Raw genomic sequence first — 26001 nt, 5'->3', positions numbered from 1 at the left:
ACATCCTGGCCTCGAGTCGTCTCTGCCTGGTCTCCACGTCCCGCCTCCAGGGTCTTTCCTTCCCGCCCGGGGCCTGTGGCTGGGGTACAGCCCAGACCCGAGCAGCCGGGCGCTCACGGACACCTCAGTGTCGTCCTTGTGTCTCTCCCTCTGTCCACTTTTGCTTCCAGCAGTCCACAACGTCAGCTGTTCTTGGAGGATGCCCTTGGCTGCCGGAGTCCCTGGGACCCTCCCCTGGGAGAGCCAGGTGCTCCCTGTGGGTGCCTTCGCCACAGGAGGGAGGTGGCAGGCCCGGCTGGCTCTCCTGCTTCTGCCCTGGCCGGCCCGAGTGCCTGGGAGTTTGCAGGACAGCCTGTCTGGGCGTTTGCTTCCTGTGTCCCCTGTCCCTGTGTCTTGCTCCGGCACCCCTGGGAATAAGCCCTAAGCAGACTGTTCTTCCTGTGAGATCTGCCTCTCAGGAGCCCGCCTGAAGACTGGCGGTGTGGGCTGTCACGGTGGGATATTGATATGGGTCCCTGTGGGTCCCTGCGAGTGGTGGGCATCTCACACCACCAGACTTGAGGACGCCAAGGCGCCTGTCAGAGCGGGAGCATGACTGCATCTCACCAGAAACGGGCAGGTGGAGACCTGGGAGGCCACTGTCGTCCTCCCCAGTGGGAAATGACCGCTTCCGTCCCAGTTTGCAGGTCCGGGCTGGTTCCCGGGTCTCCTGAGGGAGCGGAGCAGGGGGAACTTGGAACTGGCACTGTGGTGGGGAATGACGCAGGAGCTCCAAGTCGTGGTCTGTCCTGCGGCGCCACAATGCCGGTTCTTCCTGGCAGAACAGGGGTGGACCAGAGATGCTAGCAGGTGGGATACGAGGGAAGGTGTTGCAGACGGAAGTCACGGTGTGCAAGGGCACAGGGCTGGGTAGAGGTGGGCGAGGGGCAGGGAGGGGGAGGTGGGAACCTCCGGTTGGCTGGGAGGTGGGTGCACCGAGAGACCCGGGCAGATTAGAGGTGTGCCAGGCAGGGGCTGGAGTTTGTAGAAGTGCATGGTTTTCTAGCTGGGGATGTGAGTACTTCCTGTTTCCTTCACCTGCACTGTGAGGTGAGTATCTCTTATCTGAGAAGCTCAGGACCAGACGTGTTTAGGATTTTGCATTTTTCCAGCGTTTGAAATATTTGCACTTAGATAATGAGACACCTTGAAGATGGTGTGGATGGGAAGAGAGAGAGAGTGCTTCCATCCACTAGCTCATTCCCCAGATGGCTGCGATGGCCAGGGCTGGGCCAGGCCAGAGCCGGGGGCCACAGAGAGGGCACAGCTCTGGGAAGAGGAGGCACCTGGCTCTCAGCAGCCTGGCTCTCCCAGGGGAAAACACAATGGGAGGGAGAAAGGGCAAGGGGAGGGGGAGGGGACTCACAAAGTTACTAAGAGTGTAACTGGTTTTATTTTTTCATGTCATTATCATATTTGCAAGCTTTTGCAACAGTTAGGGGTAGGTGTGGTTTTTGCAAGGGTGCTGGGGAAGGCTCCAGGTTTGATGCGTTAGGGACTTGGGCGAGGCAGAAGAGTCCACAGGCAAAGTCCTGCCCCCTCCCGCTGATGTGTTTAATTAGAGCAACAGTGGCTGGGCTTTTAAAAAGTGTATTGATTTGGGGCCAGCACCGCGGCTCAATAGGCTAATCCTCCGCCTTGCGGCACCGGCACACTGGGTTCTAGTCCCGGTCAGGGCGCCGGATTCTGTCCCGGTTGCCCCTCTTCCAGGCCAGCTCTCTGCTGTGGCTAGGGAGTGCAGTGGAGGATGGCCCAAGTGCTTGGGCCCTGCACCCCACGGGAGACCAGGAGAAGCACCTGGCTCCTGCCTTCGGATCAGCGCGGTGCGCTGGCCGCAGCGCACCAGCCGGGGCGGCCATTGGAGGGTGAACCAACGGCAAAGGAAGACCTTTCTCTCTGTCTCTCTCTCTCACTATCCACTCTGCCTGTCAAAAAAAAAAGTGTATTGATTTGAAGTAAAAGTGTTTTTAAATTTATTTTCATTTTATTTGACAAGCAGACCAGCAGAGAGAGAAAGGGAGACAGCATCTGCCTGCTCACTCCCCAAATCCAATGGCTGAGACTGCACTGGGGCTGAAGCTGGGTGCTGGCAATGCCATCCAGGTCTCCCGCAGAGGTGAACAGGAACCCTGTTGTCACCCAGAGTGACATCATCCTGCCTCCCTCGGTCTGCCTTAGCCAGCTGGAGTCAGGAGCTAGAAACTGAGCCCAGGAACTCCAATGAAGGATAGAGCTGTCTTTTATCATTATTTATTTAAAGGTGTATTTATTTATTTGAAAGAGTTACAGAGAGGCAGAGGCAGAGAGAGAGAGAGAGAAGTCTTCCACCTGCTGATTCAGTCCCTAAATGGCCACAACGGCCAGAGTTGGGCCGATCCAAAGCCAGGAGCTTCTTCCCTCCCGGTCTCCCACACAGGTGCAGGGGCCCAAGCACTTGGGCCATCTTCTACTGCTTTCCCAGGCCATAGCAGAGAGCTGGATCAGAGGTGGAGCAGTGGGACTTGAACTGGAGCCCATATAGGGTGCTGGAGCTGCAGGTGGAGGCTTAGCCCACTATGCCACAGCGCCAGCCCCCCAGTGCCTTCTGTTTCAGCTGACTATGGCTGTGTAAGGAGCTACCCCCCAAACCCCGGCTTAAAACAACAGGTACTGTGTTCTCACGGGTCTGCACGTTGCCCAGGTCCAGCTTGGTGGTTCCTCGGCTCCATGTGACATTAGCTGGGGCTGTGTCCCCTGAGGACCCGGTGTACAGTGACATCTGTTCATCATAGATGACTCTGGTGGTCACCAGGGAGCTCAGTGGGGCTCCCCTCTCCGTGTGGCCTGGGCACCTCTCAGAAGAGGGGCTGAGGAAGCAACTCTCCTTCTGTGGTCCAGCCTTGGCAGGTGTGTAAGGTCACTTCTGCCACATCTCAGTTATAAACTAAGTCCCAGCGCCAGCCCAGTCCTAGCACTCAGTGGCAGGAATAGAAAATGATTTTCTGCCTTTTTTTTTTTTTTAGACAACCAGTCTTTCGGAGATGGAGCCAGGCGGGGTAGAGAGGTATATTCATACAGCAGAACTCAGCAGGAGCCCCCGTCCTGGTTCCTGGCCTGCCTACCTGCCTGGCACCTGCTGGGATGCTCGTCTACACCTCAGCCGCCTGTGGCTCCCCGACAGGGAACGGGCTGTGGCAGGAGAGAGCATCGGGGGGCACGAGGGATTCTGTGAGGCCCAGGATGGCCCCGGTGGGAGCATCGGCCCAGATCCACCCCCGCACATGCTGCCCCCAGGGACTGGCCTCTCGGCTGGGTAGAGCTCATTCCCACTCAGCTCTTAGGACCTACTCAGCCCTTGCCCCCTGCATGAAGCCCTCCTGGGCTCCTGCCGAGCTCCCACGCCAGGAACTGGCCAAGGAGCCTAGCACAGAAGGGTGCAGACCCATTTCCCCGCCCCTCGGCTGCATGCCACCATAAAGAAAATCAGAAGCAGACAGGTGCAAAAGCAGGTTTTATCCAGCAGCTATTGCGACGGTTCCATGGAGAACTGGGCTTGCTATGGACACAACATGGACAAATGGGCATTTATAGCCACGTAGGTGGGGGTGGGTGTTTAGTGGCTGGAAGAATACTAAGTGTGTGTGGGGGGGTTCTGGTTAAGCAGACCCAGCAGGATTCTCGGTGAAGGCAGGCCAGGTATCTCAGGCCGGGGGAGACAGGACTGGATCAGATATTGAGGGTGCGGATTCCGGCTGAACCGACTGGACAGGACGTCTGCTGTCACTGGGCAGTGCCAACGGGGGCAGGGGAGCTCAGAGGTTGCAGCTGAGCTGGGGAGAGGAAGAGGCTGAACTCCAGGCCAGCAGAGAGAGAACTCCTGTCCTTAGCCCCTCATGCAGGCCCAACCCCACCCACGCCTGCTTCCCTGCAGTTGGTTGCAAGGACCTGTGTGGCCCCTTTAAAAAAAATTTTTTTATAATAACCGATCCACACTGGGTTTTTTTTTTTTTAATGCTTGATTCTTATTTGAAAGAGAGAGAGAAACAGATCTTCCATCCTCTGGCTCACTCCCCAAATGGCTACAACGACCCAGGCTGGGCCAGGCTGAATCCAGGAGCCAGGAACTCCATCAGGGCTTCCCACGTGGGTGGCAGGGATCTAAGCACTTGGGCCGTCCTCTGCTGCTTCCCCAGGAGCATTAGCAGGCAGCTGGATCAGAAGCAGAGCCGCCGGGACTGACCTCTGCTCTGCTATGGAATACTGGGGTTGCAGGCAGAGGCTTAACCTGTTGCGTTGGGGGTCTCTCACGTGGCCACTTTTGTCCTCTGACTGCACCCAGGTTGGAGAGAGTGACCTGCTCCTCTCTCTGTCCCTGATGCCGCAGCCTCAATGAGCCCTCACTCCCAGCATGCCCTGGGGCTGGCTGGGCTGGACACTGCCCCCCAGGGAACATGGGCATCCCAGGGAGGGGCTCTCTCTGGGAGGACAGTGGGCAGAAGATATTCTCTTTTCCCACTGTGGTGTCGGAGGTCACAGAATCAGGCCACAGGATCCATCCTCCCACAAGCGTGGATGGCCAGGTTCTTGATGAACTGTGTACAGTTCCCAGTTCCACAGCTTAACCTGGCTCACCTCCACCTGGCTCACCTTGGCAGCACTTGGAGGGTGCCCTGCACCCACCTGACTCAGGGCTCTGGGGCTCGCTCACTGCCCCCAGACCAGTCGGCCACACAGCATGGAACTCAAGCTGAGACAGGAGGGGCTGCTGTTTCTCTCTGGGCCCAGCCCACCTGCGTCAGCTACCCCTCAGTGCCCCGGGGTGGGGGGAGTGGCTGTGTCCACTATGGGGTCTGTTTGTGTTCCTGCTCTCTAGGGGTGCACAGGCTGGGGTGGGCTGCTAAGCTCCCATTCCCTGGCCTGCGGCTGGGCAGCAGGTGCCCAGTCCCCAGCAGGGCCAGCTGCCTGTCTCTGTCCCTCCCCAGGATGCCTGGAGCCCTTGGCAAGCGAGGTAGGGGGTGTTGTCTGCTTCCAGTGCTGGGTGTGGGTATCCCCGAGTTCTCTTGCCTGAAGCTCCTTGGATTTCCTGTCTATCAGACGCCCCGCAGGGAGGAGGGCCATTGGCAGGATTTGGTCATTATCTGGATCACAATCCTTGATGTCAAAGTGGCCCCAGTGCCACCCCATCCCCAGCCACCTGTTCCATGGATAACTCCTCGTGTCTACCTTTATGACTGTTTATAACCAACGTCTGAGCTTTCAACGCTCAGCTGCTGGCCCCTGGGCTGTGCTGGGTTGTGGTGGGCCTTCTGCTCTGGCTGGTCCCCTTCTTGCTGACACCCCTCCCCCTGCACAGCCTGGGACCCCAGTTGAAAGCTGGGATTGCCTGAGTTTTTTTCTTTTTTCAAGATTTACTTACTTATTTGAAAGTCAGAGTTACAGAAAGAGAGGGAGAGACCGAGATCTTCCATCTGCCGCTTCACTCCCCAGATGGCCACAATGGCCAGAGCTGGGCCAGGCTGAAGTCGGGAGCCAGGAACCTCACCCAGGTCTCTCACATGGGCGGCAGGTTCTCAGACACTTGGGCCATCGTCCACTGCTTTTCCCAGGCCATTTGCAGAGAGCTGGATTAGCAGTGGAGCGGCCGGGACTCAAACCAGCACCCATATGGGATGCTAGGTTTCAGACAGCTGCTTCACCTGCTATGCCACAGTGCCAGCTCCCTGAGCTATATTTTTTCATAATAAAAATATTTGTTTGAAGAGCAATGTGACAAAGAGATAGCTTCCATCTGCTGGTTCACTCCTTTAATAGCTGCAATGACCTAGCCTGGGCCAGGCTGCAGCCAGGAGCCAGGAACTCCATGTTGGTCTCCCACATGGGTGGGACTTGGACCATTTTCTGCTGCCTTTGCTGGCACGCTAACAGGGAGCTGGATCAGAAGTGGAGCAGGTGGGACTCAGACCATCACTCTGATGCAGGGGTGGGTATGCACCCCAATACCAGCCCCAGGGCCGGAGTTCTTCAGAGAACTGGGGAGTGAGTTCAGGCCTTAGCGGAGCACAGGAATGCGTCATGTACGAACACAGGCCCTACTGGGAATGATGGAATAGCAATGTGTATATACATGTGGCTAGAAATCCTGGGGTAATAGGCTACAGGCCTTGGAGGGAAGGTGGGCTATAGTTCTGGTCCCCAAGAAGCCACAGGAAATGGTGGCCAGAGAGGGTCAATGGCCAGGACATGCCTGGGACCACGACACTCAGGAAACTGGCCACATCGCACCTTCAGGAGTGTCCTGCTGCCCCAAAGCATCACAAGACGGATGTGCAGAAAAGGGGAGAGGTGAGCATGGACCCTGGGTTCCCCCACGAGAAGGGGCCAGCCAGGCTGGGGCCCTGCCGTGGTCCAGCCAAGGCAGCCGGTCCTGACCCCTGGCAGCTCTCCGGGCTTGGGTGGCCAGAGGCTCAGACCCTGGTGACTTCCAGCACTGTCCTGAGCAGGTACAAAGGTGATCACTGGCCTGGGGTGCCGGGGGTGGGGGATTGTGTGCTGAGGCTCAGCCAATCCAAGGCCCTTGGCAAGACCCACACCCCAGCATGGGCCGGTGGAGGCAGACCTGATGGGAGGAGTCGGGTGGAGTGGGACTGCATCCTATGCCTCCTAGCAAGCAGTGGAGGTTTGGTTTTCTCAGAACAGTGGTGGACCCACCTGAGCACACCTGGCTCTGGGAGTCTCAGGTGTGGAGCAGGGGAGGGCACCTCGGGGGCGGCAGAGCCTTGTCCCTGTTGCGGCCATGCCGTGACCTTGGCTCCTGAGCAAGGGCTTTGGGGCCTCTGCCTGTCACGGGGCAGCAGCAGGGAGAGCTGGCCCTCAGGGGTGGTGAGTGGGGGAAGCCTGGTGGTCCCTGCAGAGAAGGAAGGAGAGAAATCAAGTCTTGGATTAGGGACCAGGTGAGGACAGGCCAAGGGGAGGTGCTAGGGTGGTGCGGGGTCCTCGCCCAACCAGGTGGGGTTCTGAGGCCAGGGTGGAGACGCTGATTCGGGTTGTCCTCTACCTGCCTCTGGGCCCTGGGAGACCGACCCCTGAGGACCCCCACCCCCCTGACGTTCCTTATTACAGGCAGATTTGACCAGAGGGCAGCACAGACAGGTGACGCCAGGGCGCTTACCCCAGCCCGGCCCTGCCATAGCACAACTCCCACCTGCTGGACCCCATCTCCCGTCCTCCACCTTCCAGTCGCTTCCATCGACCTGGCTGGCACTGTTCCTGGCTGTCAATCACCCCTCAGTCAGAGGCCTTCCTTGGAGCCACCTGTGACGAACGTTACTTCCTGCTGCACCTGTCAGGTAGGGTGGGGGAAAGGCCGAAGCTAGGAATCCAGGATTCAAAAGCTCAGATAGATAGCCCCAGGACCAGATGGGACCTCGCTCGGGAGGTGGGCTCGGAGAATGGCACAGCCCACGGAGGTCAGTCCCTCCTCAGGTCTTCCCTCCTGGTGCCCTACACATCTAGGACTTCGTGTTGGTAGACTTCTGATTTTTCAATTTTCTAAACATAAGTTAATTATTAACTAAGAGATATATAAGAACAGTAAGAGATAGGGGTCGGCGTCTGCAATGCCAGTATCCCATACGGGTTCCGGTTCTCATGTGCCTGGGAAAAGCAGTCAAAGATGGCCCAAGTCCTTGGACCCCCACCACCCACGTGGGAGTCCCTGGCTCCTGGCTTCCGCCTGGCCCAATCCTGGGGAGTGAACCAGCAGATGGAAGCTCGCTCACTCTGTGTGTGTGTGTGACTCTTTCAAATAAAATCCTAACCAAACCAACCAACAAACGAAACAAGAAGCAAGCACAATTACTCTGATGGTTGGATTCAGCCCTTGGCTCCAGCCAAGTTCTGGGCAGAGAGGAGGTGTGCCAGGCCGGTGTGAAGCCACCTCCTTGGGGTTGCCGCCCTGTCCGGAGGGTCCAAGGCAGAGGGATGCCCCAGAAAAGAGCTGAGAACAACGGTACACGCAGGGTGGGGGCCCGGTGCTCAGCAGCAGACCCCAGCCGCGCGCCTGGGGGTGCAGGCAGACAGGTTCCCACCACCCCCTCACTTCTGTCTCAACCCGCAGAGCCCTTCCCCTCCGCGGTCCGACGCCTGCCTAAGACCCCACCTCCAGCGCGAGCTCCGCAACTCCAGGCCCCGGCTGCCCCCCAGCCCCCGACTCAGCCCCCAGGACCTGCACGGGACCTGCACGCCCCGGCGGCCCCTGGCGAAGCTGCAGGCGTCTGGCCGCACCTGCACCCTCACCTGCGACCGATCGCTCCCCTCACCGCCCACCCAGGCACGGCCAAGCTACACACGCCGGCTGGACCCGCCCACGGGTCCCAGTGGGGGTCTGCATCTCCCTCCGCTGCCCCGGGGGCCGGTCCCTGAGGACGGGCGGGATGCGGCCGGAGCCGGACCCGCCTCTCCGCAGGCTCTCCCCGGACACCGCTGAACTCCCGGGACGCCTCGGGGTGGGCGCAGGGTCGTGGCGGGGTCCAGAGTCCAAGGAACCCCGTCCCGGCTGAGCAGACGACCACCCCCGCCCAGCCCGAGCACCCCCAGCTCGGCCGCGTGACCGGAAGTTCCCCCCCGTGGGTGCGGGCGGGGCGGGGCCGGCCAGCGGCACTTCCGGTGCCCACGCGCCGCCGCCGCCGCCGCGCAGCTCCCGGGCCGTCACTTTGTGTAGCGCGGGGCCCCTCAGCGGCCCGCAGGCCACGGCCCGGCCTGGCCCGGCTTGCTCGGCGCGCGCGGTGAGTGGGGCGCGCGTGGCCGGGGCGGCGGCGCGGGAGGCAGGTGCGGGGCGGGCCCGGCCGACCCTCGACGCTGGGCGCGGGAGGCCGCGGCGCGCGGCGGGGTCGGGGCCTGGCAGGACCACAGCCCCGCGCGGGCCGGGCTTTGGGAGGCGGCGCCCACGCCCCGCGCGCCTCGTGGACCGCCTACGCGGGGCCAGCGCGTCCACACCGGGCTGGGAGCCCTGGGGCCGGGCCGGCCCCGCCGCGAGGAGTGGGCGGGCCGCGGGGACCACGCGCGACGCCCCGGGAGGTGTCGGTCACCTCCTCCTTGGCCGCAGGGGAAGGTGCAGGAGCGTGGCCGCCCCTCGGGACACACCCATCCAGGAGGGGCTGTCGCCGTGGGTGGTGGAGGGCGATAAACCCCTGGAGGGAGGTGGGAGGGGGGGTCTGGGCTTGGCGCCCCCACCACCTGCTTTGTGACCTTGGAGGGGGTAGTCTCGTCCAAGGCGTCCCTTCTCAGCGCTGGGCAGCCCTGCTGGGTCTTCTGCGTGGAGGTGCCTGGGTAACCCATCACTGGGGTTGGTGGGGCCTCGCTGCTCCCTGGGGCAGCAGGGGTGGGAGAGGGGCCGCCTTTGGTGGAGGTACCAGGAGGGTCCGGGCCCCCAGCTCTGCCTGTGTGGAGAGCCCTTGGCAGTTGATTGGATCCAACAAGTGTTGGCAGGCCTGGGGAGCTGGCTGGGGCGGTGGTGAGGAGGTTGCCATGGGACATCCCGGAAGGCACAGACCCAGGAGGGTGGGGGGAGCGAAATCCACGGAGGGACAGCGGGGGTGGTGGTGGTCAGGGAAGGAGGCCTCCCTGGGGGACGTGAGGTCAGGGTGGCCACCCGCAGGAAGAGGGGACTGGGTACAAGTGTACCCACCGCCTGCATCCCCACTTCTTGGCCTTCCCTGGACTTGGGGTTTGCGTTGAGTTTCTGACATTCTCAAACACTGCCGCGGAAGCGCCTGTAGGGTTACACCCTGGAGTGCCGGGGCCCAGCAGGAATGCACGTCTATGGTGACCCAGGGTTTTGTGTACGCGGAGCTGCGTGCCTGACCTGACCTCTGTGGCCTCAGACCTGCAGCTGGTGCTGCAGGGGTGGTGAGCCAAGTGGGTCTCTGGGGGGCTCGGGACGTTGGGCCTCGGGCAGCAGACGGCCCAGGGCCCGAGCTGACCTGCTCCCGGTCTTCTCTACTGACTCCCGGGTCTGTGCCACTCTGCTGGCCTCTGGTGACCCCTGGGGGCTGAGAGGGAGGCTTGGAAGAACACTTTTCCCGGCGTCGTCTTCGGAGGCACAGACTCTCCACTGCTTCTCGATGCTGTGGTCAGCCTGTTGTGGACTGTCAACGGCAGTGGGGAAAAAAAAATCTCATGTCCACTGCGGTGACCTGTAGGTGCCTGGGTAACCCATCACTGGGGTTGGTGAGCCATTTTTAAAGTAAGCGTTGGCATGTTTACTTGGCGGGGGCATTCAGACTGGAGCAGAGAAGGGTCCAGAAGGATCCGAGAAAACATTCTGGTGCTGTGAGCGCACAGCACAGGGAGCCGTGGGGAAGGGGCTGGGGTGGGGAAGGGGCTGCCTCAAGGAAGAAGAAAGGGGAGGGAGTGCCGGGGAGGGAGAATGGCATGAGCAAAGGTCCTGGGGTAGGGCCGGCGCCGCGGCTCACTAGGCTAATCCTCCGCCTTGCGGCGGCGGCACACCGGGTTCTAGTCCCGGTCGGGGCGCCGGATTCTGTCCCGGTTGCCCCTCTTCCAGGCCAGCTCTCTGCTGTGGCCAGGGAGTGCAGTGGAGGATGGCCCAGGTGCTTGGGCCCTGCACCCCATGGGAGACCAGGAAAAGCACCTGGCTCCTGGCTCCTGCCATCGGGTCAGCGCAGTGCGCCGGCCGCGGCGCGCTGGCCGGGGCGGCCATTGGAGGGTGAACCAACGGCAAAGGAAGACCTTTCTCTCTGTCTCTCTCTCTCACTGTCCACTCTGCCTGTCAAAAAAAAAAAAAAAAAAAAGGTCCTGGGGTAGGACAGGCAGGGAGCCGCCGCCATGACACTCTTCTGTCGGGTCTTCCCGGATGGCAGCTTGGCCTGTGGGAGTCTGAAGTTGCTGCTGCCCCAGGTGGTGGCCAGGCAGGAGACAGCTGGGCTCGGCATGAACGTGCAGCCGGAGGCACAAGCGACAAAGCCGGGGCTTGGAGGCGGCTCGGGCGGCACCGGAGCTGCTTCTGTCCGGCAGGCATCTGCACTCACCGGAGAGCTGTGGCGGCTGGGGAGGGAGGGAGGCCTCTGGGGAGCCAGGCTGGCTGCGGGGCTCCAGGGTTCGCACCTGCAGCCCCAGGATTCTGGGGTGGGCTTGGCTGGCTTTGGAAATGGGCTCGTTCAGGTCTGAGACACTGGCGAGGTGGGTGCTGGGGACGGCCCTCCAGAGCCTCAGAAGCAGACCCATCAGCAACTCCACGGGGCAGGGGAAGGCTGTGTAGCTGGCAGGGAGGAGGCGGCCCCAGGCCTGCACGTGCCCATCCCACTTGGGTCCACAGCCCTGGGCCCTGGGCTGGCCAGCAGGGTGGCTGGGTCCCCCTCTGAGTCCCTGTGGTTGGCGCGTGGGACCCTGGGAGCCCCTGGGGCTTCACTTCAGCCCTTAGGGTCCTCTGATCACCACAGGTAAAGTTGTGCCACCTGTGCTGGTATGGCAGGGAGCCAGGGTCCCGTGACCTGCTGAGCTTTCCCCGCGTGCCCTGAACTGAGCAGGGGCCCAGAGCAGACGGGAGGGAGCTGCCCGCTCATGGCCTCTTCTCGCCCTGTCTGGCAGGAAGGAACCTGCTCTGGTCTCATCTTTGACCTCAAGAGACCCTCGTCTTGAAGCCTCCCCATCCCGCGCTGAGCTTCCCAAATGCCGCCAGCCTGAGGCCTCCCAGGAGCCCTTCGCCCTGGTCCATGTGTGTTGAGGCCTGGGTAAGCATCTCTGTTCTCTGGACCGAGTGGGCCGTGCCAGCCCTGGCCGCTGTGTCGCTCAGACTCAGTGCCGCCCCTTGAGGATGGAGACTTGGGGATTCATACCCCACGCACCCCAGAGAGAACAGCTCCTCCCAGGCGTGAGGCGAGAGAGCTGAGGCCACGTCCCAGGGCACATGGGGATGGGCTCTCGGTGTGGAGGTGGGAAGAGCCCCCCGCCCTGCCTCAGCCCCAGGGTCTTCAGTCCCAGGTGGCAGGATGAGTCCTGCCTCCCTCCCAAGCCCATGGGAGCCACTGGGGGGCCCTGTGTCGCCGGCAGCACCCATCAGCACCCCATCACCAGGCCCGTGTGTTTCAGGCCAAGCGCAGGCTCGCACCCCAGGACGATGGCCGCCCTTCACACCACTCCCGAAGCCCCAGCCGCCCAGCTGCAGAGGGCAGAGGACGGGGCGGAGTGCCATCCTGACCAGGAGGAGGAGGAGGACGAGGACGAGGAAGAGGACGAGGAAGAGGAGGACGAGGAGGACGTGGAGGAGGTGCTGGCAGAGGAGCGGAGCTCGGCAGCGGGCAACCGAGAGCAGCCTGGCCGTGGTGGTGATGCCAGGTCCTCAGTTCTTCAGGGGGAGGGTAAGAAAAGGAGCCAGCCCCCCCGGGAGGAAGTGAGGGGAACCTGGCTGGGACATGGCCAGGCCAGGCCGACGGAGCTGGCTGGGCACCAGGGCCCCGGTTTTGAAATGAGGCAGCACCCTGGAGCCCTGGCCCTGCTGGCTGGCTGGCTAGGCTGGGTGCTGGCGGGCAGCTGCCCCTGAGAGATCTTTCCCCTCAGCCCTGCAGGCCCCCCGGGGTCCAGCGGCTCCTGGGGATGAGGACCTGGAGGACGAAGAGGAGGAGGAGGAGGAGGAGGATGACGAGGATGGTTTCCCGACAGCCGAGTCTCAGGTGAACCGCTCTTCCTTGTTTGGCGCTCAGGTAGTCTGGGCAGGGATTCCCCATGGAGCCTCGGCCCCTGCCGTCGCGGAGGCCTGTGTGGGCAGTCGGCACTGGCATCCTCGGGCCAGGCCGGGCTCTGAGTCGGGATGGGCTGCGGGAAGCCCCAGGCCCAGGGTCAGGCTCTGCTTTCCTGGGGCTGACCCTGCCAAGGCCCCTGGGTTGTCCTGATGCTCGTGGCTGCTGGCCACTCAGCTGCACTGTGTACAGTGAAGTCAGAGGCCCAGCTCCCCCCCGGGCCAGGCTGCTCCCCAGGGCCTGCCTGCTGCTGCCCGGTCAGATCGGGCTTCTGTGCCCCCAGGGAGTTCATCAATGGCACCGTCCACCCGGGAGGGGGCCCTCCTGCTGCTGCGTTGGCTGTGGCACTTGCCTGGGCCACACTGAGGAGCAGGAGGGGTACAGGCTTGGGCCTTGTTGTCTCCCGACCTGGCCTTGGACGAGCTGGGCTGTCCACGCTCCCTCAGCCCAAGCCCCTGCCTCCGGGGCTGTGGCCGGGCCTGAAGCCCCCAGTCCCATTGGCCACGTGTAGACCGTTTGCTAATGGGGCACGGGGCGTTGCAGGGTCTCCGCGTGTCCTCACTGACTGTGCCTGCGCCCCTGGGGCGGCTGAGGGCAGTGTTGGCTTCTGTGTTTCCAGGGGCTGGTGACCTTTGAGGATGTGGCTGTGTACTTCTCCCTCGAGGAGTGGGCGAGGCTGGACGCAAGTCAGCGGGGCCTCTACCAGGAGGTCATGCAGGAGAACTATGGGATCCTGGTGTCCCTGGGTAAGGGGTGCAGGGGCCACCGGGGGCCCCAGGGTCTTAGAGAGGGTGGGTGCTAGAGCTAGCCCACTCCCAGAGGGGACCTGGGACCTCCCTACTTTCAGGGTGGGCCCCATGTGGCCCGGCCACGCCCAGAGCCAGGTGGGCACGTCCGTGGAGCTGCCGGTCCAGCTCTGGTCTGGGTGCTGTGCAGTCTCCAGAAGCCTCCAGGGTGAGGAGGGAGGTGAGGCGTGAGCCTCCCTCCGGTGAAGGTGTGGGGAGGGGCTTGGCAGGAGGGCGCAGGCTCCCGGGGAGGGGCCAGGTGAGGGGGGCTGGCCCCGGGAAGGGTGGGAGAGGAGAGGAAGCAGGCACGGGTGGGGACAGCAGGGGTCCGCTGTGACGGCCGCCCAGCAGCTGCTGCTGCTCTTCCTCCGGGCAGGCTACCCCATCCCCAAGCCGGATCTGATCTTTCGGCTGGAGCAAGGGGAAGAACCGTGGGTCCCAGATAGCCCCCGGCCTGACGAGGGAGACATCGTCACTGGCGTCTACACAGGTGAGCATGCGAAGGATGTTTTTTAAAGAATTTATTTATGTATTTGAAAGGCAGAGCTGCAGGGGGAGAGAGAGAGACAGAGACAGAGATCTTCCATCCCCGATTCACTCCCCAAATGGCCAGAGCTGAGCTAATCGAGAGCCAGGAGCCAGGAGCTTCTTCCATGTCTCCCACGTGGATGAAAGGGGCCCAGGCACTTGGGCCATCTCCTGCTTTCCCCAGGTGCATTAGCAGGGAGCTGGATTGGAAGTGGAGCAGCTGGGACCTGAACCGGCGCCCCTATGGGATGCCGGCTGCACAGGCGGCAGCTTTACCAGCTGTGCCACTGCGCCGGCCTCGAGATGCAATTTTGTGGGGTTTGTGCCAATGGTTTCTTGGAGCAGCTGTCAGACTGTGGCCTCCACCTGGGCTCTCTGCAGACACGGGTCCTGTCCCTCCACGTGCTGCCTGTCACAGTCTCAGTGCTGGCAGACTGGGGCACAGGCCCAGTGGTGCAGACAGGCCGGCCATCGGTGCTAAGCCCGGCCTTCACCTTGTAGCTCCTCTTGGGCCTGGCTCTGTAGAAGCCTGTGGCTGAGAGATTCTCAGAGGACCCTAAAAATGATTGTCCGTCCCCACTGTGAAGTCGGGGGTTCTTTTTGTGGGGGGAGGGCCGGTTGTCCACTTGTGGCTTAGAGCCAGGGCGAGGCCGCAGGGGCCCGAGCTGTGCGGTGGCGGAGCGTGTGCGCCCTCTGAGCCAGTCCTCGGCTCCTGCAGCCCTTGGGCCCTCTCAGTCTCCTCTGCGCTCCCCAGGAGGCCCCGGGGCAAGCCTCTGACCTGTGGGCAGGTGGGGGCTTTCTGGAGAAGAGGTTTGGGAGTGATGTGTACAGAGGCATCTGGGGTGAGTTTCTCTGGGGGCTTTGGGGCTCGCTGTTAAGTCTGAGCCCCCCTTTATGACCTGGAGTAGGAGGAATGGGGGTGCAGCCCGTGGGCCGGCTGCAGGCCTTGGTCTCGAGTCGCTCGGCGCTGCCCGGTGCGCCACAGGCTCAGGGACCCCCTCGGAGTGTTTGGAGCGGGAGGGCTCTTAGGGGCCAGAGACGCTGATGCCGCCTCCAGGTGAGGCTGGGGTGCCGGTGATGTTTCTCAGAGCACCTCAGGAGGTACGCCCTGTTTGTAGTGGGCTCACCCAGGGAAGCCAGGGGGAGGGGGACCTGGGTCTCGGCCGGCCGAGCTCCTGCTGTGTGGTCGAGCCCTGCCTGTTTTCCACGCCTCGTGGGGTGTCCTGGAGCTGAGCCCGAGGCAGTGCCACGGGCCTGCTGCGTCTGGCTGGGGACTGCGAGCTCCCTGAGGGGCCAGCTGGCCCTGCGCCCCCAGCTGGGCTTCCCCTGTGCCAGTCACAGTCTTGGGGCTGGCGAGGCTGGCGTGCACCCGGAGCAGGCAGAGACTCGGGGGTGTGCTGGAAGGGGATGCAGCTGCAGAGGCTGGGGCAGCTGGAGCCATGCGAGCCCCTGGGGCGTCCTTGGCTGCGAGGCCCCTCCCCCACTGCGCCCTGTGTCTGTGCGTTCCTTTCTGTTCAGCTGAGGCCCATGAGTATACAGGGGCTGGGGGACAGGCGTGCACTGTGCCGAGGCTGGTGGGGTAGCCTCGCTACATGCAGGGGTATCCCTGCCTCGCACTCCCTGATGACCGACTCAGCCGCATTCCGCCACTCAGCTGCCAGCGCCTCCTGGATGCCCCCGGCAGCCCCTTGCTGCCCCTGGCCCACTGGTGCTTGTTCCCCGCTCACTGCTGCGACCCTCCCCCTCCTTAGCTGGCTGGGATGGCAGGGTCTCTGCTCCTTGTGAGTGCCCCTGGCCAGTCCCGCCCCAGGTTGATCTCTGCTCACTGCTCGCCTCCAGCTCCTGGCCAGGGCTTTAAGTGCCGCGTCCCTCCTTGTGCGCCCAGCCCAGCCCTGGTCTTGTCTTCCTGGCTGCGTCCTTGACATCCCCGCCGCCCCCTGCTGCGTGCCAGAGCAGCCCGTGTCCCTGCCCTTCCCGCCCCACGGCCCGGTCTGGCATCAGGCTGTCAGGCCCATGGCCAGGTACCCCTGCGCTGTCAGCCGCCTTGCCCTGGAGGGGCTTCCTTATGTGAGGCCCCTCTCACCTCCTCCCTCCCACCTGCCTCAGGGCCTTTGTGCTTGCTCGCGCTCTGCTGGGGATGGGTGTGCCCCCCCTGCGGCCTGCTCAGGTCCTGGGTCTCCGTGGGCGGCTCAGGTCCTGGGTCTCCGTGGAGTCACGCATTCTCTGTCTTGACTTCAGGAGCTGCAGCCTGCGTGTGGTCACTCCAGGATAGTCACGGCATCTGCCGCTCTCGCTGCAGCCAGAAGGGAGCCGGCCTCCGCGGTTGCCTCCTGGGCTCCTGCCCTTGCCCCCAGCAGAGTTGCGCTCTGTAAGAGCAGGCACGGGTCATGTTCGCTCTGCTCCCGCATGGCGCACCAGGCTGTGCGGGCAGGAGGAGCCTGGTGCCGCACTGCGACTCCCGCTCGCCTGCTGCCGCTCTTCTGAAAGTAGAGGACGCTCGGGGTCCAGCCCGCTTAGTCAAGGGCGTGAGGCCCCGCCGGTCAGTAGCCAGCCCAGCCAGGAATGGGGCGACGGCTGCTCGGGAGCGGCTGGCACCAGCCTGCTGCCCTGGCTCTCACAGACAGCCCGAGGCGCCCCTTCGCTGTGCCGTGCCCAGAGGGGACCTTGTATGTCACCAGGTCCTCCTCTTCTCATCCTGGCCCGGGACAGGGCGTTTGGGTCCTGAATCGTCCTTGTGCTTGGGAGGGGAGGGGGAAGCCTTATGTGGCAGAGCAGTGGGGTGAGGACTGACAGGTGGGTGGGTGCATGTGGCGGGGCGGGTCCTGGACTCTCCTTCCTGCGTGGTCAGTGGGTGGTGTTCACCGCACAGCACACAGAGGAGGCCCTTCGGAGGTGACTGCCAGTGACAAGAGGCAGGTCCTTCACACAGCCCTGCCCACCTGGCGGGAAGGGACGGCCACTGAAGCCGGTGGATTTGGGCGTGGCTCCCTTGTATACTTGGTCTCTCGGTGACTTCCCCGTGGGGGAAGGGGCTCTCAGCCCATCTGGAGTTTCTGTGTGGAAGGAGGAAATTCCCTGGGGAGGCCTGGGGACGGGTGTGGACTCTACACTGAGAACGGACTTCAGAGCCTGCACCTGGGGCTGGGCAGACTCAGAGCTCCGACTGCCAAGCAGGTGGAGGGTGCTCAGGCGTTGTAGATGGCGGCAGCACAGTTCCCGGGCTGTGTCCCGGTGGGCTGAGCATCGCGTAGCCACCCCAAGGGAATGCCATGGGCCCCACCCACAGGCAGGGCACTCGCAGGAGGTGGCTGGGTGCTGGGCCATTGGGGCCACCAGCTGGAGTGGAACCGGTCTGCAGAGGGCCCCTCCCACAGCCCTGTCCACCTTCGTGGCGACTTCCGGGCTGCGGGCACCACCTTGTATTCGGAGGTCCCTGTGCATCGGTGCCTCTACCCCTGCCCCGCCCCACACCGAGCCTCGATTCTGCATCAGCTGCTGGCAACCAGGAGACCCTGGTGTGAGCTGGGGTACGCCCTCCCCCACCCCGCCCCTTCCTGGGCACAGAGGTGGCCTCCAGAACAGAACCCACCTGCCCCAGGGCCGTCTCTGGTGAGCGGTTGGGCCTGACGGTGGGAAGGGGTGTGGCCTAGGGAAGGGCGTGGCCTAGCGTTTGAGGGATGAGAAGCAGGGAGCACCCGGGGTCCCCAGCTGGGCGCTGGGCTGGCCTCGGAGACTGCGGGGGCCCAGTGGGCGGCACCCGGTCCTGGTGATGACAGCGATCATTGGCTACTGAGTCCAGGCAGCACCGGCACGAAGGGATCCCACGTGGTTAGAAACCCGCCTTCCAGCTGGGGACACTGGAGGTAGACAAGGTCCCACGTCCAGAGAGCGGTGGGAGTGGGGTTTGGGCCCCAGTGGGCTCGTAGCATTGGGCGCCCTCGCGCGGAAGCTGAGGGAGAAGCGGCGGAGGGCCCGGCCCAGGCCGTCCTTGCAGGGCTGCACAGAGCCCACTGGGCACGCGGGTTTGGGGGAGCCCCTGCCTGTGCAGCCCTGCTCCCATCAGAGGGGCTGAGACGGCGTCGGCATCCGCGGAGGACAGCCGAAGCAGTCTTCCCGGAGACACCTGTGGCCCTGAGGGTTTTCTGGTTTTTCTTGTCCAAAATTGTTATTGATTTGGAAAGCTGAGACAGAGAGCTTCCGTCCACGGGTTCACGCCTCAGGTGCCCACAACAGCCAGGGCTGGGCCAGGCTGAAGCCAGGAGCCCGGAACTCCATCCGGATCTCCCACGTGGGTGGCAGTGGCCCACGTACCTGAGCCGTCACCTGCTGCCTCTCAGGGTGCACATCAGCAGGAAGCTGGGGTCGGAGCGGAGCCAGGACTGGAGCCTTCGTGCTCCGATGTGGGATCTGGGCGTCCTAGTTGTGTCTGAACCGCTGCCCCCTGTGCCTGCCCTCGCTCCCGAGGGTTTAATCCACGTACTTGGCACCTTGTTTGTTTGGACTCTGCCTCCCCCCGACTCCTCCATAGCAGATCAGAACCGCGTGTCGTACCAGGGTCTCCCTGTGCCTGACTCGGACACAGGCTGTGACAGTGACCTTGTGGCGAAGCCCAGGTTTCCCCTCTGCAGGCAGAGCTGGGAGCCCTGGTCCTGCTGCTGCCTTGTATCTGTAACTCCCTGGGGCCTGCAGGATCTTCCTGGAGGCCTGGCTGACTGTTGCTAAGGCCAAGTCCTTGAAGCAGATGCTGGGCACAGGGGGCTGAATTCCAGCTCCCACCCAAAGCCTGCCTCCCTGCACCCCGAAGCGTGGCGTGACAGTTGAGTTTGAGCCACTGGCCCACTGTCCGTTTGCTTTTTGCCCCTCCTGTCCAGTGTCCTGGCTGCCCTTGGCTGGGTCTGAAGGGTGGAGCTGATGAGTTCTCATTTTAGGTCTAAAACGACATCGCCCCTGGGAATGCCATCCGCGGAACAGCTGGTAGTGGTGGGCCACTTTGGCTGCAGGGGACAAGCCAGGCCTGGCCTCGGCACGCTCATCTCCCCTGGGGTCTTTTCTGGGATCTGGTCTGACTGTCCAGGGACCAGGGTGCCCCACCCAGTATCCTGGGGGCCCCGCCCCACACTTATTCTCCTTGTGGGACAAGCGGCCACTTGTGCTCCAGAACTAGCGGCTGAGGTCCCCCAGGTCTCTCAGACTGGTCCACGCTACACAGCCCTCAAGGGTGGGGTGGGGCTGGGGTGACCTTTCCCACCCTCTCAAACCCCACCTACATCCGAGGCTACCTGGTGGCAGGCCTCTGAGAGTGATGACCCAGCTGCTGCGGCCCAGCCCTTGGCCCGGCCCTGAGGAGCACGGAGTCACCTGCCCCACTGGAGAAGCCCACCTGCTCCGTGCTGTGAATGCCCCTGCCCGAGGGTCTCCTCAGGGCTCATCCAGGCCAAGGAAAATCCTTTGATCATCAGCCCAGCCTCCCGGATGAGGGGCGGGGGAGTTGGTATGGAGCAGACGGGCATCCAGTGAGGAGGACCCAGGCCTCCCTGCCACTCGAGGGCCACAGCGCTTCCCATCACTCATTGCAGCTGTAGGCAGCGCTTGCGGTAACTCAGCTTAGTAAAGAAGCGAGTGTTTTTAAAAAGTTGGGTTTTTTTTTTTTAATGATTTATTGATTTGAAAGGCAGTTACGGGGCGGGGGAGGGAGGAAGGGGGAGAGATCTTTTATCCCCTGGTTTACTTTCCAAATGGCCGCAATGGCTGGATCTGGGCCAGACCAAAGCCAGGAGCCTGGAGTTACTGCTGAGTCTCCCATGTGGGTGGCAGGGACCCAAGCACTTGGGCCATCCTCTGCTGCTTTCCCAGGAACATTAGCAGGGAGCTGGATCAGAAGTGGAGCAGCTGGGACTCGAACTGGTGTCCATATGGGGGGGGGGGTGCCAGCACTGCAGGGGGTGCCTTAGCCAGCTACACCACAGTGCCAGCCTCTAGAGACTTTTTATTATTATTATTATTTCTTATTTGAAAGGCAAAATGATAAAGGTAGGGAGAAAGACTGTGCTTTTATCTGCTAGTTTCCTTCCCAGATGCATGCAACAGCCAGGGCTGAAGCCAGGAGCTCCGCCCCGGCCCCCATGTGGGTGGGGGGGACTCAGGGACCTGCACCATCCTCTGCTGCCTCCCAGGGTGTGGGTTAGCAGGGAGCCCAAGCACCCAGGACTTGAGCCAGGTGCTCTGCTATGGACGTGAATGTCCCGAGCGTGGCTCAGTCCACTGCGCCACAAGGCCTGCCCCGATGGGGAGCTTTTTATTTAAAGGTAATTAGTAAAGGGATGAGCACCCAGAAGGTATCACACACTGTGAAAAGGGCTGGCCTGGTGGCACAGCGGGTTACGCCACTGCTTACGACACCAGCATCCCATATTGGAATGCCCCAGCTGCCCTGCTTCTAGTCCAGCTTCCTGCTAATGAGCCTGGGCAAGCAGTGGACAGGGCCCCAGTGCGGAGGTCTCGGGAGACCTGGATGGAGTTCCTGACTCCTGGCTTTGGTCCAACCCAGCCCGTCATCACAGCCATTTGGGGAGTGAAGCCTGCTCAATCTCTCTCTGCCTTTCAAATAAAATAATTTAAAAAATAGCACGACTCACTTTCTTACCCTCTTACACAGCACGTATCTTCCTCCCAGCGCGAGTCAGGCTGCGTAGCTGTGTGTGTGGCTTCGCTTCCCTGGGCACTGCACTGTGTCGGTGCGTGCCTCCAGGCGCCCACGTAGAATGTCAGGACGTGGGCTGTGTGTGGGGCCCAGCCGCCCGGCAGCGTGTGGTGCTGGGCCCTGGGAGCCAGCCCTCCCTTGAAGGTGGTCCAAGCTCATGCAGCCAGAGGACTGGAGTGGAGGGGAGAGCCCCGTCCCTGTTGTGAGAGCTTGGATCTCTGGGTGCTGGGGTTCTGAGGTGGCCAGAGCGCAGGTGCTTTCTCTGTGTAAGTGCCTGCCCCGTCAGCAGCACTTGAGTGTCAAGATGGCAGGTCTGTGGGTGGATCCCATGTCTGTGCTGCCCACACAGCCCCCTTGGGGGGGCAGAAGGGAGAGGCCAGGGTGGACAGGAAGGCTGAGACTCAGGGGCTTGGCCTTTCGTTCGGGGAAGGTGCTCCCAGCTCACCCACACTCAGCACGGTGGGACAGAAGGGCCATGCTGGTGGCAGCTTAGGGAGAAAGCCAGAGAAGGGGTCGGAAACCTGGGGCACAGCACTGGAGCCTGGCCAGATCAGTGGCAGCGTCAGCCCCTGGCCAGGCCAGCCTTCCACCTCCCCTGTGCATGTAAGAGGGAGCCCCTGACTGCTGCGGAGAGCGGGAGGGAGGCCGAGCGAGGCTCCCGGGCTCATAAAAGCAGGTTCTGGGTCGCAGGCAAGGCTGTGCTAAGCTGGTGGGAGAGGCGGGGTCCTCTGGAGACTAACAGGCTTCTGGCCCCGCCCCTCTTCCTGGTCACCCGACCCTGATGGAGCCTTAGACCTGGGTCTCAGCCAGACCCCCAGACAAGCTGTCCCCCGGGAGCTGGTGACCTGGAACAGGTGTTAGGGGCCAGTCCTAGAAGAAAAGGGCAGGCCTCGGTTAGTTAGGGTGGCTGCGGGCCTGCGCAGCCCCGCTCGCGCGAATGGAGGTGCCCGTGCGGCCTTGGGCGGAGGTCCCCCGAGCCAGCCAGAGCGTCGCTGACCTTCGTTCTGGCCTGCCTTTGTTGCCTCCAGGAGCCTGGTTCTGGGCCGACGACATGGAGGACCACGAGGAGGAAGATGATGAGGACTTCCTGGCGGAGGTGGCTGAGGAGGAGAACGAGCCCCCGGGGCTGTGGTCAGCGGCCTATGGCGTGGGGGACGTGCCTGGGACTTGGGGTCCGGATGACTCGGATTCGGCGCAGACTCCCGAGAGGTGGGGGCCTGACCCCGGCGACGTGGGTGTCCTGGCTGAGGGGTCGGAAGCTAAGCCTTTCCTGGCTGGCCGGGACCCCGGCGCGAACCTGTTGGCACCCTGGGCGTTCCCGGCAGCGGTGGCAGCCCAGGCCGGTAGGCCGGAGACCACGTGCGACGTGTGCGGCAAGGTGTTCCCGCACCGGTCGCGGCTGGCCAAGCACCAGCGCTACCACGCCGCCGTCAAGCCTTTCGGCTGCGACGAGTGTGGCAAGGGCTTCGTGTACCGCTCGCATCTGGCCATCCACCAGCGCACGCACACCGGCGAGAAGCCCTTCCCGTGCCCGGACTGTGGCAAGCGCTTCGTCTACAAGTCGCACCTGGTCACGCACCGGCGCATCCACACCGGCGAGCGGCCCTACCGCTGCGCCTTCTGCGGCGCGGGCTTCGGGCGCCGCTCCTACTTGGTAACGCACCAGCGCACGCACACGGGCGAGCGGCCCTACCCGTGCCCGCACTGCGGCCGCAGCTTCAGCCAGAGCTCGGCGCTCGCGCGACACCAGGCGGTGCACACAGCTGACCGGCCGCACTGCTGCCCGGACTGCGGCCAGGCCTTCCGCCTGCGCGCCGACTTCCAGCGCCACCGGCGTGGTGGCGGCTGTGCCGAGCCCGGCGGCGAAGGCCCTCGGCGGGAGCCCCGTGAAACCACAGCCACGGCGGGTCCCAGGGAAGCCGAGGCCAGGCCCGAGGGGTCTGAGGAGCCCGAGGCTGCTGAGGCGGAAGGAGAGCGGGAGGCTGAGGCCAGAGAGGCGGAGGAGACGCCCACCCCCATGAGCAAGGAGGACCGCGAGCGGGACAGGCGGTTCCCCAACCTGGGCAATGGCCTGGGTGAGGGCGAAGGCCCTTCCTCGCACCCACTTGGCTTCCACTTCCCTGTGCACCCCAAGTCCTGGCTCCACCCGGACGGCTTCCCGATCCTGGGCCTCCCAAACTTCGGGGAGCGGGTTCCGGCCGACGGGCGTCCCATGCCGGGACCCCTTGGGGGCCCCCTCTCCCTGGTGGAGGGCGCGGGGCTGGCCTGCGACCCCTTCGGCGGAGCCGGGGCCGGGAGCGTTGGCAGTGGCCTGCGTGCGTTCGGGCCCGCGGTCGGGGGACTGCTGTCCGAGCCCGCGCCCGCCGCGCTGGCGGAGGAGGAGAGTCCGTGGATCTGCTCGGACTGCGGCAAGACGTTCGGGCGCCGAGCCGCGCTGGCCAAGCACCAGCGCTACCACGCGGGCGAGCGGCCGCACCGCTGCGCAGACTGTGGCAAGAGCTTCGTGTACGGCTCCCACCTGGCGCGCCACCGGCGCACCCACACGGGCGAGCGGCCCTTCCCGTGCCCCGAGTGCGGTGCGCGCTTCGCCCGCGGCTCGCACCTGGCGGCGCACGTGCGCGGCCACACCGGCGAGAAGCCCTTCGTGTGCGGGGTGTGCGGCGCAGGCTTCAGCCGCCGCGCGCACTTGACGGCGCACGGGCGTGCGCACACCGGGGAGCGGCCCTATGCGTGCGGCGAGTGCGGACGCCGCTTTGGGCAGAGCGCGGCACTGACGCGGCACCAGTGGGCGCACGCCGAGGAGAAGCCGCACCGCTGCCCCGACTGCGGCAAGGGCTTTGGCCACAGCTCGGACTTCAAGCGGCACCGGCGCACGCACACGGGCGAGAAGCCCTTCCGTTGCGCCGACTGCGGCCGTGGCTTCGCGCAGCGCTCCAACCTGGCCAAGCACCGGCGCGGCCACACCGGCGAGCGGCCCTTCCCGTGCCCCGAGTGCGGCAAGCGCTTCTCGCAGCGCTCGGTGCTGGTGACGCACCAGCGCACGCACACGGGCGAGCGGCCCTACGCCTGCGCCAACTGTGGCCGCCGCTTCTCGCAGAGCTCCCACCTGCTCACCCACATGAAGACGCACCGCGGCGCGGCAGGCGCGCCTGGGCAGGCGGCGACGGCTCCCGCGCCCAAGGCCGAGGCTCCCGCCAAGGCGCCTCCCGGTACGGGCGTGAGCAGTGGGTCAGGGGAGCGTGGCAGCGCCCTGCTGGAGTTCGCGGGTGGCACGAGCTTCGGTTCGGAGCCCTCGCCTGCGTTCGCGGGGCCGTCGGGCACCTACGAGGAACGCGTCCTGTGAGGAGCCCGAGGCCGTCGGGAGCGCAGTCCACAAGGGTCACCGGGGCAGCTCGGGTGCAGGCCGCTGCGCACTGGCGCCTGGCTCCCTTGGCCTCGGGAGGCTGAGGGTCCCGGTGCTGGGTGCGGTGCCTTCCTTCAGCTCCTGCCCCCGCCCCACGGCCGCGGGGATTTCTCACGGCTGGGGCCGCCCCACGTGCGCGGGGGCAGGCGGCACTATTTATTGTACTGAACGCCGGCTTGGGCGGCCCGCGGAACAAGTGACTGACGAGTGTGCGACTGTGGCGGGGCAGGGGAGGCCGGGGCAGTCCAGAGAGTGCGTGACTGTGTGGCGAGGGGAAGCCTGGCAGGTTTCCGGAGGAAGGGGCCCCCTTGCCCTGGCGGAAGAGAGGCGCGAGGGAAGGCGTTTATCGTGGCCGTTACTGGTGGACGCTTGTTTCCATCTCGGGTTCCCTGAAGAGAGCGGGAGGAGGAAAAGGAAGCCAGAATCCAAGCCCATGCAGGGGCAGGCAGTCGCAGGCATCCCTGGGGGGCCCCCACACCCTGCTTCTGCGCCCAGGTCAGCCGGGCGCTAGCTGGTCAAGCCTCAGCGTCCTCCGAGTCCCCTGGGCCTCCCGTCCCCGGCAGCCGGACGCGGCCTACCCAGATACCACCGGGCGCCCAGAGCAGCAGGTGGGTGCGCCCGGCCCTGCCCGGCCACTCCCAGAGTCCTTCAGGGTACAGCAGCTGAGGTTGGAGGAAGGATCTTCCCTGCCTTCCGAGAGGGCAGCGGGTTCCTTGAACTCTTGCTGCATTTGCGTTCAGATCCCCCTCGTACGGTCGTCAGGGGTGGGGGCGGTTTGTGCAGCGGTGGGGACTGAGCCCCGGGGTTCGGTGATACAGCAGGCACCCAGCTGTGTGTATTCCCTCTCCCCGCCCCCGCACCCTCTGGACTGGACAGCTGAATCCTGATTCGCGGGGGGTCCCTTGCGTCACATCTTTTGGGCCAATGCGAGTGGGGCTGGGAAACCTAACTGCATTCCCTTGTAGACCCTAGTTCTGTTTAGCGTAGACATGGCCTCGGGGGCTGGGCCCACAGCCAGGCTGCTGGGGGCTGGGGTGGGGTAGGAGGCTCGGTGTGGACCGTTGGTGGGTGGGAGGAGGGCCAGGGTGGTGGTGGTAAGACTTAGCCCAGCTGGTGAGGTCGTGGGGCAGGGTGGTGAGGAGGGCCCTGCCGCGGCTTCTCTCCCCGCCAGGTTTCTCCTCTCCTTGGACCCTGTGAACCTCGAAGGGCCGTGGGCTGGAGGGGCCTGGGCGGTCCCAGCCGCGGCTGCCCTGCCTGCAGCTGTGGGCAGGACCTAGCTTTAATAAAGAGTGGAGAAGCGAGCTCTCGTGTGGCTCTGTCCTGTTGCCGTCCCTCCCCACCCACCCTCACCAGGAGGCTGCACAAGGCCTCAGGCCCACCTCCCTTTCTGCAGATGCGGTAGGAATTTTCTAGAACTAGACTGGTCCTAGGACAGCCGACGAGGAGGTGGCCCCCTGTGCGTCCTGAGTCTGCCCACCTCTCAGCTCCCCACGTTGTCGCCCGTTCTCCTACTCGGGCAGCACTGCGTTTAGGCCAACCTTGCCGTGCTCTGAGAGGGACTGGGTCACCTGCCAGGTGGTCCAGGCACAGTCTTGGGCCTCTGAGGCCCCAACACCATGTGGGTCTACCCAAGGGCCTGCCTGCTGCAATACCAGGGCCGCCAAACATCCGCCTCTACACTGGTTTATTGGCTTTTTGTGTTCTGGCATGGCCTTCCCTATAGGGTGGCAACAGTGGACAAGAGAGCGAGTTGTCTTCTCAGGGGCTGATTCGGAGGCATCAGAACAGGGCAGCCCAGTGTTTCCGTTTAAAACA

At 63.8% G+C, this 26001-nt stretch overlaps 1 protein-coding gene and 1 long non-coding RNA gene across 2 annotated transcripts; one reads left to right on the top strand and one right to left on the bottom strand.

Annotated features, from left to right (window-relative positions):
• Positions 1 to 6544: 6544 nt before the first annotated feature.
• LOC138846978 (uncharacterized) lies at positions 6545 to 8304 on the bottom strand. Its single transcript, XR_011384529.1, has 2 exons — positions 7220 to 8304; positions 6545 to 6922 (listed from the first exon to the last, which is right to left on the bottom strand). It is a non-coding gene; the product is annotated as an uncharacterized lncRNA (long non-coding RNA).
• A 341-nt stretch (positions 8305 to 8645) lies between these two features.
• Positions 8646 to 25487, top strand: ZNF316 (zinc finger protein 316). Its single transcript, XM_051839050.2, has 7 exons — positions 8646 to 8801; positions 11623 to 11765; positions 12124 to 12392; positions 12592 to 12704; positions 13390 to 13516; positions 13932 to 14045; positions 21812 to 25487. Exons 3-7 carry the CDS (start codon positions 12152 to 12154, stop codon positions 24124 to 24126), a joined length of 2910 nt encoding a protein of 969 aa, XP_051695010.2. The 5' UTR covers positions 8646 to 8801; positions 11623 to 11765; positions 12124 to 12151; the 3' UTR covers positions 24127 to 25487.
• The last annotated feature ends 514 nt before the right edge of the window (positions 25488 to 26001 follow it).

Source organism: Oryctolagus cuniculus, chromosome 19 (assembly GCF_964237555.1).
Source record: "Oryctolagus cuniculus chromosome 19, mOryCun1.1, whole genome shotgun sequence".
Lineage (NCBI taxonomy): Eukaryota > Metazoa > Chordata > Mammalia > Lagomorpha > Leporidae > Oryctolagus > Oryctolagus cuniculus.
Note: the sequence above shows the minus strand (reverse complement) of the source record. Positions and strands in the feature narration are given on the sequence as shown.

Excerpts from the sequence above, each read along its gene's own strand:
- ZNF316 (XM_051839050.2), top strand. The coding sequence starts at position 12,152 with ATGGCCGCCCTTCACACCACTCCCGAAGCCCCAGCCGCCCAGCTGCAG. Across the intron at positions 12,393-12,591 it reads CTCAGTTCTTCAGGGGGAGG|CCCTGCAGGCCCCCCGGGGT; the intron begins GTAAGAAAAGGA and ends CTTTCCCCTCAG. Across the intron at positions 12,705-13,389 it reads TCCCGACAGCCGAGTCTCAG|GGGCTGGTGACCTTTGAGGA; the intron begins GTGAACCGCTCT and ends CTGTGTTTCCAG.